This window comes from Chlamydotis macqueenii, chromosome 5 (genome assembly GCF_036417535.1).
Source record: "Chlamydotis macqueenii isolate bChlMac1 chromosome 5, bChlMac1.mat, whole genome shotgun sequence".
Taxonomy (NCBI): domain Eukaryota; kingdom Metazoa; phylum Chordata; class Aves; order Otidiformes; family Otididae; genus Chlamydotis; species Chlamydotis macqueenii.
In genome coordinates this window covers 29957608-29973468 of record NC_141560.1, presented here as the reverse complement: position 1 = coordinate 29973468, position 15861 = coordinate 29957608, and the positions used below count along the sequence as shown (strand labels likewise).

Genomic DNA, 15861 nt, shown 5'->3' with positions numbered 1-15861 from the left:
AGCCTTTTTTTTTGCGAAGCTGAATCCTGAAAACTCTTCTTCCAGTATAAATGAGGTAAGACACTATGAAAGTGAAATATTTTGTAAAACATTAGAAATGTCTAAAGCAATACATTATCAGTGTTTGCACATTGCTTTTATCAGTAAGGGCAATTTTTTTTTTAATTAGCTGTTTTTCAACTACTAAACAAGTATTGCATGACCTAAATGTGTTTGGTTTGAAAGAATACAATTAATTTCCTGTGCACCATAAATCTAACTTGCAAATTTGAGACCTTTTTTTCCTGTGGATGTAGATTTCTGAATATTGAGAAAAGCTTATTCACTCTCTTTCACTCCTGATTCTACATAATGTGAAGTTTCTGCAAGCACAGTCTTAGGCTTAAGCAATTTAAATGTTTCACTTTTGAAGGTAAAAAAGATGTTTGTCATCTCTAAAGCTCTTAGTCCCATGTTTCAATGGGGAGATTACAGCTTTTTTTGTGTGTGTGTGGAGGTGAAACTTAATGCTCCATCTTCTCTATTCCCTGAGACATTACTCAGCTAACTTTTTATAGGTCACAGTATAATTAGAAATAGACACTGTAAGACTATAATTACATTACTTTGGCTAAAACTTTGACCTATATTGTGAAGAGATGTGTTTAGTAAAGGCTTAGGAAACCAACAGACTGAAAAGAATGTAAATCATGGAAAATATGCAACTTCATCATTCTATCTAGATTTTACTATCTTTATAATAAACTTAATAAATTCTGTAACTCTTCATAGGGAGACTGAATGTGACAACACTCTGATGCTTACCACAATTGCATGAATTTAGGAGACCATTTTCAAAATATTCTGTGAGCTGTAACCTTTCCAAAGGCCCTTTGTTTTATTTTTGTTCTCGGCTCACAAAGCTGTATATGTGTGCCATGTCCTAAGGAATATGTTCACGCTGCTCAAAAGTCTCTCTTCTCTCTGCAAAATTATTCATTCTTTTCAAATTGTCTCTACAGGAAAAGTTCATGAGTTTTTGGTTAGCCAAGACTGTTTTCCTCAAATATTTGCATTGTATTAAAATGATAAAGCCTTTTGACTTCCCCGAAGCAAAAGTTGGCACTGGATGGAAAATTGTTGACTGATGTATAGTTTGTACAAGGTACCAGAAGAATGGGAAATCAGCCATAGATTATGGCAACAGTTACATCTGCTATTTGGGCAGGAATTTCTCATTGACTTTTAAAGTTTTTACTTTTGCTCTTCAGCTGTTGCTCTCTTTTAGACTTTGCTGGCTAAGCAAGTTAGGACCTTCATCTCTATAATGGCAGTTGTTGCTGTTTTCTTCTCCAAAGTGCTATTCGTGAAAGTTTCACTTAAAGTTTCATCAAGGAGTGGAAAATTCTGCTACAGCTATACGTGCTTATCATTAGACTAAGTATAGTAGGTGCTTATTGCATAAATATTATTGCTCCATTTCTTATCCTTTTCTGAATGCTTTTTCAGATATTGAAATGCATCAGTAAAGTAGGAGTCTGAATTCTTTCTGCTCCACATAGTAAGAACTAGAAAGATCTTTTTGCTCTTTCATGGATATGTCTGTATTACCATTTTAGTTTGGGTTGAAAGTGTGATTTTGAAGTGAATATGCGGTTTCTCCCCATTCATCACTCTTGGGTTCATGCTGGAGAGCAGTCTCCCTGTGTGCAAACTGCTTGCTATTGCTCACGGTCTTTGCCAGCTAGGGGTTTCTTTTTTATAGTTTGTTTTCTCAATACCTTTGTCTCTACATATATTTCATTTGTTGTCGCATCTGTAGTGTTATTTTCTTTTGCATTTCATCTGAGCTGACACTTTATTCTGCAAGTAGATCTTACATTTAATGTATATGTGATTGCCTTGAATGAGTCAGAGATAAACTTAGCTCGTATAGTATTTGCCTTTCCTGTATCTATTGCCTGTACTGATAAGCAAAGAAACTTTCTCAGAATTTAATATTTTTGCCAGTTTACTTTGTTTTTGCAATATGCTCACCTCAGAGATAAAATCAGAAAGTGTAGAGTGAAGTTCAGTTTTGATCATTACCTGAATTTTATTTTAAGCCCACAAAACAGAGTTATCACACTGTATTTTCTATAAATTCAAGTTCAAAATATCTTCAGGAGACATTTTTCAATGATTTTGGTGCTCCAAATCCCATTTGAAATTGTAAAAGACATAATGAAATATAAACAGTAGTGGTAGATTTTTGAAATTCTCCACACTGAGTTTCACAAGAAGGTATGCTTTGGAAACAGGTAATTACAATGAGCAATTTTGTCATCCCTCATGCTCATACTTCAATCTCAGAATGAGAGACTGCTCTATTCATTGCAAACTATGGCTTCCCTCAGCCTTTTATTAAGAGAGCTAAACAGTTGGTAGGAGTTTTAGGATGTCTTCTTGCTGGAAGTTAATTTATAGTAATGGATAAAAGCAGTCATAATGTTCTACTTATCATATTAGTGTTTGATAAATGTATTTTTGGAGGGCAGGATATTGAATTATAGGCAGTGCTAGAATTTTAAGAGAATGGATGTAGAGGGGAGATATATATTAGGTTTGACATCAATACTATTTCAAGAATTTCTCAGCTGACCCAGTTTCCTATTGACTCACTGTGACTCAGTTTCTCACAAAACTCTTGATGTGCTGAAAAAGCCTGTGAAAAGACCTCAATATTTAAGAGTGTAATAAAAATATTATATAAATAGCAATACTCCTTCCATTTTACTCAGACTTGCCAGTTATTATGCCAAGATCGGCTGATTTCCTAGTGTGGCTTGTCAAGAAAGAGAAAATAGTTGCAGTTTATGCTTTTTCTACAGCTTAATGGTTTTCCTGTTTTGGTAGAAGATGACCTGCATAGAAATATATTGTACAGTTGAAATGTGTTGAAAATATAAAAGCTACAGAATCTCCTAAGAATGTAGGCTTTCGGGGTGTATAGATGGGTATTTCTTGTTATCAGTTCCAGACCAGAAATCATGATTTTGTGATCAGGGCTGCTGCAAGTTTTGTTCTTTCCAAGCCTGTCGTACAGTAATGCTGTCTTTAGCCTACCCAGAGTTAGTCAGTCCCTCATTGTCCATGGGATTTGTATATTGTCTGTGCATAAGGTGGAGTCTTAGTCCAGCTACCCCTGTGAGGCAGACGGAGTCAGGCTTTGGCAGGGATACTGGCTCAAGTGTGACACCACGAGAGTACAGTTACTGTATTTCCAGGGTCAGATCCAGTCCAGCAGTACTACGGCCGCTTTATTGCAGAGGAAAACCTGTGAGCAAAGCTAGGTCTCTGCAGACCCAGCTCAGTTGTTCTAAGAAGAATATTGAAATACAAATGCTTGCAATTTGATGTGTTTCTTACCTTTCTTTCTTCCCTGCCTGTACTTCAGGATGCCACAGTCCAGGGATCCTCTGCCGTTTCTTGTGAATCTTATTATCTGAGGAAGATGAAAGATTTGACTTTGTGTAAATTCAGGATTCAATTTGAGGCTAAATTGATGATGACTATTTTGCAGGAAATAAAAATATTTGCAAGTGAATAAAATACACAAATACGCATTTGAACCTTGAAGTCACTTAGATTCATTAACTTCCACACAGACAAGTTCAGCTATTGAATTTCAAAGGGTTAGTTTACAAGCCCAGGCATGGCAACAGCCTTTCTTTTTCTCATTGCGCCTGCACAGTGGTTAGAGTTGGAATTATCACTGAAAACTACAGTCTAGACAAAGATAATTTATAACTTAGCTTTGTATAGCTAGAAAATAAAATAGCATATAAAGAAATGCAAGGCTATGGAGAGATAAAACTATTCTTCTCTCTGTCAGCACAAGAAAGTATATCTCAACCAAAACCACAGGTCACGCTCTCTTGCTTGCTTAAAGATGTGAACGACACTGAGTATGAAGTGCTTTATAAATCAAGGATCTTATTCCAGTTAGCAACATGTAATAAATATATTTGCCTATATATACATATGTGTATATATAAATGAATAAATATTTAAATAAGCACTGCTCGTTTCCTACTTCTTTCAGGGCACTTCAGTCCCACTGTGTAGTGCATGAGTACTTTCTCAAGCAGCATCGACATCTTAATAGCCGTTATGTCTGTCGGTGCTTTACACTGGAAAGTTCTCTTGTAAAGCTAAAACTGATTAGGACAATTATCTTGCTAGAGCACAAGCCGACTTCTTGGAATTGTCACATTGGAATATGCTATGTAAGAATATGCAGTTAGAATATGCTCTACAGCCTCATAAAATGTTTCTAAATTGCAATTACTATGTATTTAAGTAGTTCTATGTATAAAATGTCTAATTTTAAAATTAAGTATTTAGTTCTAAATACAGTATTAAAATGCTAACAACTGGCACTCTCAATCTTATAAGCAGCCAGAACAAGCATCTATTTTTAATAACACTGAATTTTAGGTTCCAATTTAATTGGAAATAAGTGCTTCAGTGTGTCTATTGGATATGACAATTTTTACTAGATTATGTTAGAAGTATTTGTGATTAAAGTACTGCATGTATGGTATAAAATCTGAGTTTTGATCCTTTGCTCTTTATACTGTATCCTCTTTACATCTGAATCAAAAATTCAAGGATATTATGGATGTGATTTTGTTGGAAAAGAAGAGATCTTTAAATATACATCTGTATTAATCAAGAGCCACCTGTGGGATGACAGTGAGATTTGGGAATAATCAGAGAGTACAAACCACTAGATAATGTATGTTAATTATTTTTACATACAAAGTCTCATGTAGGCATTTTGATACCTGCCAACAGCCAATTAAAGTAGTTTGGATGGTTCCGTTAGCTTTGAATGTCATGCCAGTCCCATAATTCCAGGTTTCCAATTCAGTGTCCATAATATTCCTTCTCAAAAAGCCTGCAAAAAAACCTACAGTATTCTTCCTTCTCTGGGTGCAAGTTAGGCTTCTTGTTTAGTTTTGTCTTTATCACTTTTGAGACCAAAAAACACAAGACCGTTCTCTGTGACCTACATTGTACCCATCACAAACTAATTAGGAATGATTTCTAATGTATTGTCTAATTAGGAATCACAATACGGGGTTTGATTGGCCTACTAGAAGAGCTCTTTCCATAAGTAAATCAAGAAATTCCATGTGCACTTTCAGAAGTGAAATTAGAATAAAAATCATGTACATTTTAGATGACTTTAAGATTCAACTTACTAACTTTTAAAAATTTTTGTAAAATTTGCTCTTTTATTTCATCATTCACTTAAGACTCTAAGTTTGTAAAATAGTAATTTAAGCTTTCTACTGTCTTTCACATTGTTCTTCCTGGATATAGCCAACTTAGGTGTAGTTTTTGTTTGAGGATTTTTTTAACTAGCACTGATATATATTCTAATCCTGACTCTTCTAAGAGAGTGAGTGATATCCAGTGTGGAACAGGCTTCCTGGTGCACGGGGTAGGTGGTAGCTGTTTCAGACTACTGGAAGTGCCTCCACATGCTTGAAGTGCTTTGTAATTGTGACTAACTTATTGAAGGATCTACAAGAGCCTTTGAGGTGACTTGAACAGTTGTCATTCTGGAGAGCGGGCAGGAAGGTCATGAACAACATGCAGCATGCAAGGTAGACTATAAGGCTTCTTTTGCATGTTCCTGAACTAAGTGAAAAAATCTCAGTGATCACCATAAGTCTTCATGGATTAAATGTTAGCTTTCATTGAACAACAAAAAAGGGAACAACAGTGCTGTAAAGCAAAGTCTGCTAATAAAGAACGAGAGAGTTTGTGTCCTTTTTGCTGTTCTCACCAATGACTGATGGAAAGTAACTTCAAGAACATGTCACAGAATATCTTGGAGGCTTAGCTGCACTGATATAAAACAGACACTTATCCTGAAAACTTCCTATCATGCTATCAATTTTCATTATGGAAAACTTGGCACAGATAGTAGTTCTTCACTTCTGACCTGTTCCAGAAAAGAAAGGAGAGCACAGTCACCATACTGAGCATTTGACATGACAGTAAAGAGTCTCACCATCCTTCATTAAATTCTGTTATAGCCACTAAGCTTTAGTCAAAGAGAGTGAATGAGGTTAGCATTTTTTTGCTTGAGCAAGCCAAAACATTTTGATTAAAATTTTTCTCTTGTGTTCTGCATGTCTACGCAAAAGGATTGAATTTTTCTCCTGTGTGAACTTGCAGTTCCTTTTATTTATTTTGACGTCTTACATTTCAGTAGTTCATTGATGCCTGAAATACTTTGTGCTATTTATGTGGGTTTACACTTTATTTGTTATGTGAAACTTCATAATTTCAAGAATGAGACTTCTTTTTCTCCAGTAAATCTTTCCTTTCATCTAAACTCTTCTCTTTAAGAGCAGCTGACATCCACTAAAGACCCTAAGTCTATTGAGTTTATTAAAAACAAGAATCTTTCTGAAGAAGTCTATAAACTGAATTTTTTTTTAAGAGAAATGCGCGTACTTCCTTGTATAAACAATAGAAGAGATTGGCTCGTCAGAAAACAGAGCTCAGACAAGGAAGATGCTATGGCCCTGTAGAAGGCTTGAAGAGTTCTTGACATTTTCTTGTTTCATGTCAAGCTTAATTCCAAATCCTCTTCGAACTAAAAATGAGGAGAGAACAAGAGTGGGACATCTTCAAAGCTGAGCTATCAGAGTAATAGATTGGCTGCGTAAAGCTTTGAAAAATCACTGTTTTACTGGAAAATTACTGAGCTATTAGTGCATGAGCACTGAACTGTACTAGTTATTTTATATTGTAGATCCAAATGATGAAAGTTCTTATCAAATAATAGGAGTGGTCTTCTTTCTGCTTCTTCATCTAGCTGCCATGATTGTTTATCATACTGAATTTTTGTATATCTTGCATGAAATGATAGTAGAGGTTTCCTCATAGCCAGTTAACTACTCTCTACACTGAAGTCAAAATCTGTCTAGTCCTGGCCAGGCTACCAAGAACTGATTGTTTTAGCCACAGCAAAGTATATATGTTCACTGTGAGTAAAACGTCCATCCATTTGCATTCTCAATTTTCATTTGCATGTGATAAATTTAAGTTATAAATTACTTTAACTTCCATTCAGTATATACGGCTAGCAGAATGCAAGAAAGCGCTGAGTAAAGAGAGTAAAAAAATAAGAAGCAAAGACAGTTGCAAAATGTCTTACATACTTCCATTATTGCAGAAAAAGTATAGAGCTATGTGAAGAGATCTATAAGGTGTTTGAAGGATGTTTTAATAAGTCTTCACTCTTCCGTTTCAATAGATATGAGTATATAATACACGATGAGCATGCTTAGTATAAAGCTACCTCATAATTTTTTTCTCATTTCTTTGTGATCTTAAATGATTGGTGCAAGATAATTTTATATATTATTATCATCATCCAATGAACAGGCACTTGAAAAATGCTTATTGTTTTCCAAACCTGCCTCTACTAAAAGTTGCTTGACTAGATTTTCATATGGGTTTGAGTTTTAGTGTTTTTCCTTTTTTTTTTTGTCAGAAGTAGCTAGAATCAAGACCTGCTACTGTATTGCACAATTCAATACCATGTGTCTTCTTGCACAAAAAACTGTTCTAGAGTAGCTGTGCAATGCTGTCTTCCAGGGTGTACTAGAAAACCAGATTTCAGTAAGCACAAATATGGCTTTTTCTATCAAGTTTTACCTTTTTTTTACACACTATTTTTTTAAATTTAGAAAGTTAGACCTTTGTAAAAATCATGTTTTAATGTGCCTAAAGTGAGATAAATGAAAAGTTGTATGGTTACTCATTGGAGAAATGTTGTACAGTGATAACTTCCATGGGCAAAGTCTCTGAACATTGTGGGCTTGGCTGATTATGAAGTGTTTCAAAAGGTTTTCAGGTTATAACTTTAGGCACATAGTAGAACCAGTTGAAGTTCAGGAATATGAAAGCATCATTGAGCTGCAGATGTCAAATAACTTCCTACACCAAATTAGTTGCTGTATTGAGGTTGTATATTCGATTTCTTACACCAATGAAATTCATGCATCAATTTTACTAATTTCAGGAATACCCGAGAAATGGCTAGCCCAGATTTGTTTACACGATATTCTTTTAGTAAAACTCTGAAGTGCCTCATTTTACTACCATTTTACTACAATTTTACTACCAGTTCTTCGTTTCAATCCCATCCCAGGCTTATGGTAGACTGTTTTTGTGCATCTATCTGAATGCAATCTATCTGAATGCTACTAGTTTTGTGCAACTATCTGAAGCTTCCTGGGTGAATTAAATAGAATCATAGAGTCATAGAATGGTTTGTGTTGGAAGAGACCTTTAAAGGCCATCTAATCCAACCCCCCCCTGCAAAGAGCAGGACCATCTCCAACCAGATCAGGTTGCTCAGGGTCCCGTACAACCTGGCCTTGAACGTTTCCAGGGATGGGGCATTCACCACCTCTCTGGGAAACTTGTTCCAGTGTTCTATGACCCTCATTGTAAAAAATTTCTTCCTAATATCTAATCTAAATCTACCTCCCTCTATTTTAAAACCATTACCCCTTGTTTTATTGCAACAGGCCCTACTGAAGAGTTTTTCCTCAAGTACTTCCTTGCGTTTAAGAATCTGTCTTGTGAATGCTTTGACCAGAAACTCTTTAACATTAAAGTACTGATTAAACTTAATGGGGGATATAAATGTTTGAAAGCAGTCTGTCTTCTCTGCAGCCATCCCCTCCTGCAGAAAAGGTACAGGCTGGCCTAAGTTCGTAAGGCACTGCAGCTGGTCCTACAAGTGAGCTGGAATAGCTTCCAGCAGCAACTGCCCTGCTTCTGGACAAAAGGATCCTTTTGCCTCTCTGCGATACGGTTGATCCTTTGGCCCCAGCAGTAGCCCATATGGCCAAACAAATGCGAATTGCAGGAATCCGGAGACAGGAGCTTCACAATTAACATTTCAGCATTGTTACTCAACAGCCCGAAGTGCTTAGCGAGTGATATCATGTCTAACTCCCTTCTTCCTTTCTTTGTACTCATTTTGCTTGCAGACTGATAGTACACCAGTATACTTGCAGAAGAAACATCCTCATAAAACACATCACATAAGCTACTAATAAATTATTAGAGAGCAGCTCCATGTCTGTAACGAACCCAGACAAACCATTACTATTCTAGCAATTCTGTCAAAGAATTGATGATTTGACATCTATTTCACCTTATTTTGAAGTACAGGGATATAAGAATGTAACTCACTGAATCCTGAAATAAGAGAACACTGTGGAAACATGCCTACTTATAGTTCACCAAACTGGATATTTATTTTCAAAACTTTTTTGAGCACTGTTTGCACAGTAGAAAGTGGAGCATCTTTTCTTACAAGTGTGTCACAAGGACTTGCCTCCTGTAATGCCTGAAAATTTCCATTGAAGAAATCTATTTGAAAACACGGATCTCTTAAAGGAAAAAAAAAGAAAAAAAAAGAAAAATGAAGATTACTTGCTGGAATTTTGTGATGATTAAAATGTCTCTCACTTAAAATAATGAGAGTAAGTGAATCAAAATAAAAGCCGAGCTGGGAAAGAGAGTAATGTGCAGAAAAGGATGGTGCACCAGAAAAAGTTTCTATCAGTAGTATGCATATTATCCTGAGGGAAGAGCAGAGAAGCTTCCTTTGAGGACCAACATGTTTCCAAGCTGTCTGTGTCAGCAGAAGGCAGGGTCAGTGATCTTAGAGCCCTCTTGGTAACTGTTTTCCTGCTGCACTTTGCATTCTTCAGCCAGTAAAATGTATTCATTTCCCCTGGCCGCTGAATGCCACAGCAATACCAGCTACAGAACTTTAGCATTTCAACTCACTGTCTGACAAATTTCTGACTGGCAGTAAGTCTAGAGCTTTCCATGGCAGTTGATTTTGCTTAGTCCGACTGTGGACATTTCACATATGGTTATTTTCTTTGACTTAACCATTTACTGAGCTGCAAAAAAAAAAACAAACATGTGAGTAGCATTTGCTCTTAAGGTTTCACCAATAATCCAAAATAGAAGAGAACAATTTTATCCTTATTATAACAGTTTTTGGAGGTACATGCAGGTAGAGATGAAAAACTATTTCTCTTTGAGAAGTCAGAGTACATTTTAAAGGAAAAATATATTTCAGAAAGCTGCAAATCTTTATTTCTTTCACAATAATAACTCTTCTCTTTTGTGCTCTTTCTCTATATATAAGCATAAAAGGGCAGTGCAGACAGTAGGTTTAATTCATAATTTTCAAGTACATTTAAAAAAATAAACTGAAAATTCTTTGGCAGATATTCTAATTTTTTTTTTCTGAAGAGAATTTGTACATTCTGATTGGGATATTTGTCTTATGAGGAATTAAAATGCAATTAAAAGAAAGGACTAAATACATACACATTTTCTTAAGTCATAGATTTTGTTTTGCATGTACAGTAGTCATGAGGCTAAATGGCAATCTCTTTTTCATACTGAGGTTTTACTGCGAGATCAAAGAACAGAAATCTGCATTATAGCTTCTCTGTCACTGATATTTACTTTAAAGCAACATATTGCAACCTTTCATCTTTCTGTAATTTCATGTACATCTTAACAGAATTTCTTGAAGAGCAGAGAAATTTTTTTTTTTTTTAAGTCAACGTCAAAGCTTAGTTTTCATTGACTCTTGAGGGTTTGTTTATGCACTTTTTCTTTGTCTGCTGCAGAGTTTGCAGTTCAGGCTATTTTAGTTGACACGGAGTGCTATGAGCAGGCTGATGGATTCAGCAGCTGCAAAGTACAGGATCAGCTGCCTGTAAGACTGAGTGAAGTGGGCAGTTGGCCGCCAAATGGATACAACCCCTGTAGCCTAAGAAATTTCACAGTCAGTGCTACAGGATAGCTCATGAGAGGATGACAAAATCTTTACCTTAACATCACTATGAAACTGTAAAATAAAAATGCCTAGTGGATGTTTGAGATCAATGATTACAAAAGATTGTTTTGCAAATGGTGCTTTCCAAAAATCAGGCTAGAACAGCTTCCAATATAAATCTATATAGTCATAAAATGGCTTATACTTCTAGGCTGTATATTGTTGCATTGACCCGGAACTATGCATATTTAGAAGTAGATGCCAATACATAAATGCTATTGTCTTATTACTTAAAAGTACATGGTTTATTTTATCTATCTACCACTTCTGGTAAGAGGAACTGGCAGTTATGACAGCATTTAGGTACTATCTTGTGATGCTGCTGTTCTTTATTTATAAATACAAAGCGTAAAAATGGCACATGACAGCGTTCTGCTGGTTTTGCTCTATCTAATGTTAAATCACCTAAAAGGAGTTAGGAAGAATGAGAGCAATGAGGCCGTATTGTGCCAGGACTTGATATTGAGCCTCAGTAAAACCAGGAACTTAAATAACATGACATTTTTGTGCTGTATTTGAACTGCATTAATTATTACAGAAAATTATTACATTCACGGCTGTGCTAAATACAATTATTTTGTTTTGCTGAATTATATATAAATGTAGACATCAGAAATAGTAGTAAGAAAATGTACTAGATAATGCCAACTGGATTTGACATTCTGTTGTTTCATCTCAATAAGTTGTCTTGTGCTGGCAAGTGTAAAGAAAAGACACAAATAAATAGACCGCAGCTTTATTAATGCTCTTCTGCTGAGAACTAATCAGCATTAATTTATATGGCAAAAGTGATCATTTCTTTGTAATCATGTTCTCTTGATGAAGAGCTGACATTAGCCTTTACACAGCTATTCTTCTGTCCTTTGCTCATCCTTCACCTTCCCATCATCATATGATAGTTAAAAAACAAGGAAGCGGGATATCAATAGGGGGCTAAATTCTTTTTCCCAAACTTGATGTAGGATGGTATTCCCCCACACCCAGGTCTAATCCATTTTATCCAGGAACCTGCCCTGTGGTGAAATGAAATCCAGTTATTTTGACAGGCTTAGCTGAAATGGAAGTCACCCACCAAAACAATGTTATGTGATGCAGGAATGTCAATTATGGCTCCTACGATTTTTTTCAAGACATACCCAATAGAACTATACACGACCATGTGCCATGCACGCAGAGTCTGACATATTGTGGACTGCTGATCAACCACTAGCTATCGCACAAGCTGTTAGTGCACGTTCAGTAAGATTGTTGCATTGACGCTACTGCACTTTAAGTGCATCCAGCCTACTCTTGTCTCTCCTCAGACTTAGAGTGCATGTGCAGGTGGACTGCACAGCATATTCGTAATATTGAACTGGATGTATTGAACTTGTGCGTGCACTGTGGATGCTTGTCCAAGACTTCTGGATGTTGAATTGCTGTAACTATTAATAGGGGAGTTGAATCACTTTAAATCTATGCCTGGCCCTGTTGCAAATTAAATCAGACTTCCTGAATGGTACAATCAGATTTTCATCTCATAGTAAGAAAAAAAAAAAAACCCCAAAACATCCCCAAAGATCACATCATGTGAACATAGTTAACAGCAAAGGAAAAAATCCTTTCTGTTCTCCCATGAAATTAAAGACAGATTACAGTGACAGACCAATGCTGTACTAAATCCAGGCCAGAAGGGAGAGGGAACTGGTCATAAAATCAGAAAATGGAGCTCAGAGTTTCTAAGTTATGAAAAGGTATGAAGGTATTTGATTTCCTTCCTGGCTCATTCAGCCACTCAGAAAATAGCTTCCTGTCTTTTGGCCAGCTGCTCTTTCTAAAACCTAAATCCTTTAAGAGCTGGTACTTTGTTTGTCTCTGACAGAGATGGTAGTCTTGTATGTTAAGATCAGAGTATGTGACCTTTATTTGGACACAGACAAGGTTGGCCTTAGGTTCTCCCCATGTTACTGAAACTGTCAAGACCGCTGAATTGTCCTGTTAGTACATAAAGCATTTGGCTGCTGCTACGCTTGTAGCAGTTTGTAAGTACTTCAGACTTTACTTTTCAAGGAAAATGAGCAACTTATAGCAAGCCATGTAAAAATTATCCTATGTCCTTGAATATGTCCCTCTTTCAAACCTCTAGTGGTACTGGGATTTGCATTTTGGTACAAAATTTTCTGCGTCGTTGCGGAAAGTTTGTCTATTTCAGAAGTTTGAGATGCTTTGGGTAGGTAGTGTAATGGTAGCTCAAGGGAAAACATGTTAGAAGTGTGGGTCTGAACTCTCGATTTAGAGTACTATCTAGATTCATTAGCCAATATTTTCAGTACATCTCTGACAATTGTCAGGAGACACTTGCTCATTATTATTAATACTTTCTTCTTATGGTTTTGTGTTTTCAACCTCTTTGAGAATTCTTATGGCAGCTGAATTCAGCATGTAACTGTGTGTGAAGCTGGAAAATAATGAAAACGTGTTTTGCAGGTTTGCACAAATTTAAGCTCATCCACATGAGTAGTCTAACTGAAGAGATATTAAGTATTTTTCTGTAGATTGAGTCTAATTCACAAAGTTACAGTTACTGCAACAGCTTATTTTTTAATCCCTGAAATTAAAATTAAACTGCTTTATGGCCAAGAGGAAAAAGACATGAACACCGCCGGAGAAGTGAATGCAAATTCAGTCAAACTAATTCACTGAAAATATTCTTTAAAACGTTTGAAACAACACAGAAATACAGCTGTGCTTTTCAGTCAAGTTTCAGTTGTAGTTGGATAAATGGATAAAAATAGCCTTTTCCAAAGGTTGGAAAAGATTTTGCTGAGAGTTTTAGCTTTGTCTGTGTGTCTGTAGAATTAGATTAGTACAGTAATCCGGTAACTAGAGGGTCCATTTGCTCACCTGAAGCGTGTGGATATTTGAAGCCCTGAGTGCTTGCAGCCCTGCGTGCTGCCAGGCGAGGCTGTGTGTTTTGTATTTGCAGAGATGCTGGTTGTCACAAGGGGAATGACAGCAGAGGGGAAGAGAAACTGCTTTTCTCTCAAGGCAGCCCCAAAACCCTGCTCATTGAAACCCCAATGTTTTGTGCTCATCTCTGGCATTTCTGACAGCTACTTCTGCAGGGCACTTGGTTTAGCTGTCAGTGCTTTATTAAAACGAGTAACTGCCGATAGTACTCAACTGTAATAGTTTCTCAGGGGCTAATATTGTGCTATCTGTCATACTGAAATTATTTCCTATTATCTAGGGATTTGATTTTGGTTTGTTACATACATACAATTGCATATTCAGTAATTTAGCTTTAGTATCAGACTGAAGATGTCAAATCTGAACTGATAAAAATTACTGCGTTATTAATTTAGAAAGAATCAGCTTTACTGATTTCCTTGTTATTCTGCTGCTATAGGAAACCACAAGAGTACCATCAGTGATATAAGGTTCCATTGTAATTGTCTGATAGAACTGTTTTGATAGCAAATTTCAAATGAATCAAAATTATGTTGTTTATTTTCATTTTTATTGATATTACGCATATACTACCCCTTACCTAAAGGGGCATTTCTGGAGGTTTGAATTAAAACAATTTCTTTATTTTTTTTTAAAAGAAATAAGTCTTGAATTTAAAATATGCTATTAAGTCACCTTTAAATATATGCCACAGATGTAGGGAAAAAAAACTTCTGGGATCCAGTGCTATTTTTTTTCAGTATTTTAATCACATTTCCTCACTTGTTTATAACATGCTTTTTACACATAATTTTCAAACAGAATTGTAACAAAGCAGTGTTGGTCGCTCAGTAGTATATGCCTAAATATTCTTTAGTCTTGTGACTTATCCTTTCACAAAGAAAATTAAAACTAGATTGTAAAGATATTACACAGTATGAAGCACAGTTAGAAATCTGGAACATTAACAGTTAAATTTGGAGGATACCACCCCATCAAGACCTTAGTTTTATAACCTGATAACTTATATTCTCTTTTCTGCCTTCGCAACACAACTGTTCTCAGCTTCTCTGCTTTTCCTCTTTCTCCTTCTACTCCATCCATATTCTTCCGTTCAATTTTCAGTCCAGATTATGCAAAAATTAGCACCGTCTCATCACAGCAATGGATCAGCAATGGATCTCAGAAATAGCTTCTCCACATCCCAGACTTTTGCCATACTTGGCTACGGAGGCTAGATTAAAAGGCAAATTCTGTCCAAAAGAATTTTGTTGATGATGGCACAGATGAGATTCTTTGCATTTTAACGGGGGAAGAGGGGGAGGAGGGGTGGAGAAGGAGACTGCTTGTGGCAGTCTTATCACTTTCATTCCTATTGCTGCCTTCTAGGATGTCACTTTACAGTGTTAGTTTTCTGTTTCTGATTCATGGGATATTGTTGTGCCATCCTTCTTTGTCGTATGCTGTCTCTGCACTTACTGAGCAGTCCTGCCAAACAGGACAGCTGCTCGTTCAGTTGCTGTAGCATTGCCATAAATAAAAAAAATAATAATAATAGAGAACCCTGGAGGTATTAATGATGTTGTCTTTCCTCTTTGAAATAATCTATTCTGCATTTAATAAAAAGTACAAAAGTAGAGCTGATCCATCAGAGGACCATGCCTGCAGCTAAAGATCTACTTTCTTTTTCCATTACAGGATATTTGTGAAGATATATCTGATCATGTTGAACAAATCCATGCTCTACTAGAGACTGAGTTTTCCCTGAAGCTTCTGTCTTACTCTGTCAATGTGATAGTGGATATCCATACAGTACAACTACTCTGGCACCAGCTACGTGTTTCTGTTCTGGTTCTGAGAGAGCGTATTCTCCAGGGACTACAAGACGCAAATGGAAACTACACCAGGCAAACTGATATTCTGCAAGCATTTTCTGAAGAGACTAAGGAGGTATAGTAAGCAAATTCAATTTTGAGAATTTAATCTGTAATTGAAGCAGCTCA

General features: G+C 36.2%; 1 protein-coding gene across 1 annotated transcript in view; it reads left to right on the top strand.

Annotated features, from left to right (window-relative positions):
• AKAP6 (A-kinase anchoring protein 6) overlaps nt 1–15861 on the top strand; it is a 295501-nt gene that overhangs the window by 81629 nt on the left and 198011 nt on the right. Inside the window, exon 3 of the mRNA XM_086749479.1 lies at nt 15557–15808. Within this exon, the coding sequence (XP_086605605.1) occupies nt 15557–15808 (252 nt within the window). The remainder of the gene's footprint in view (nt 1–15556; nt 15809–15861) is intronic.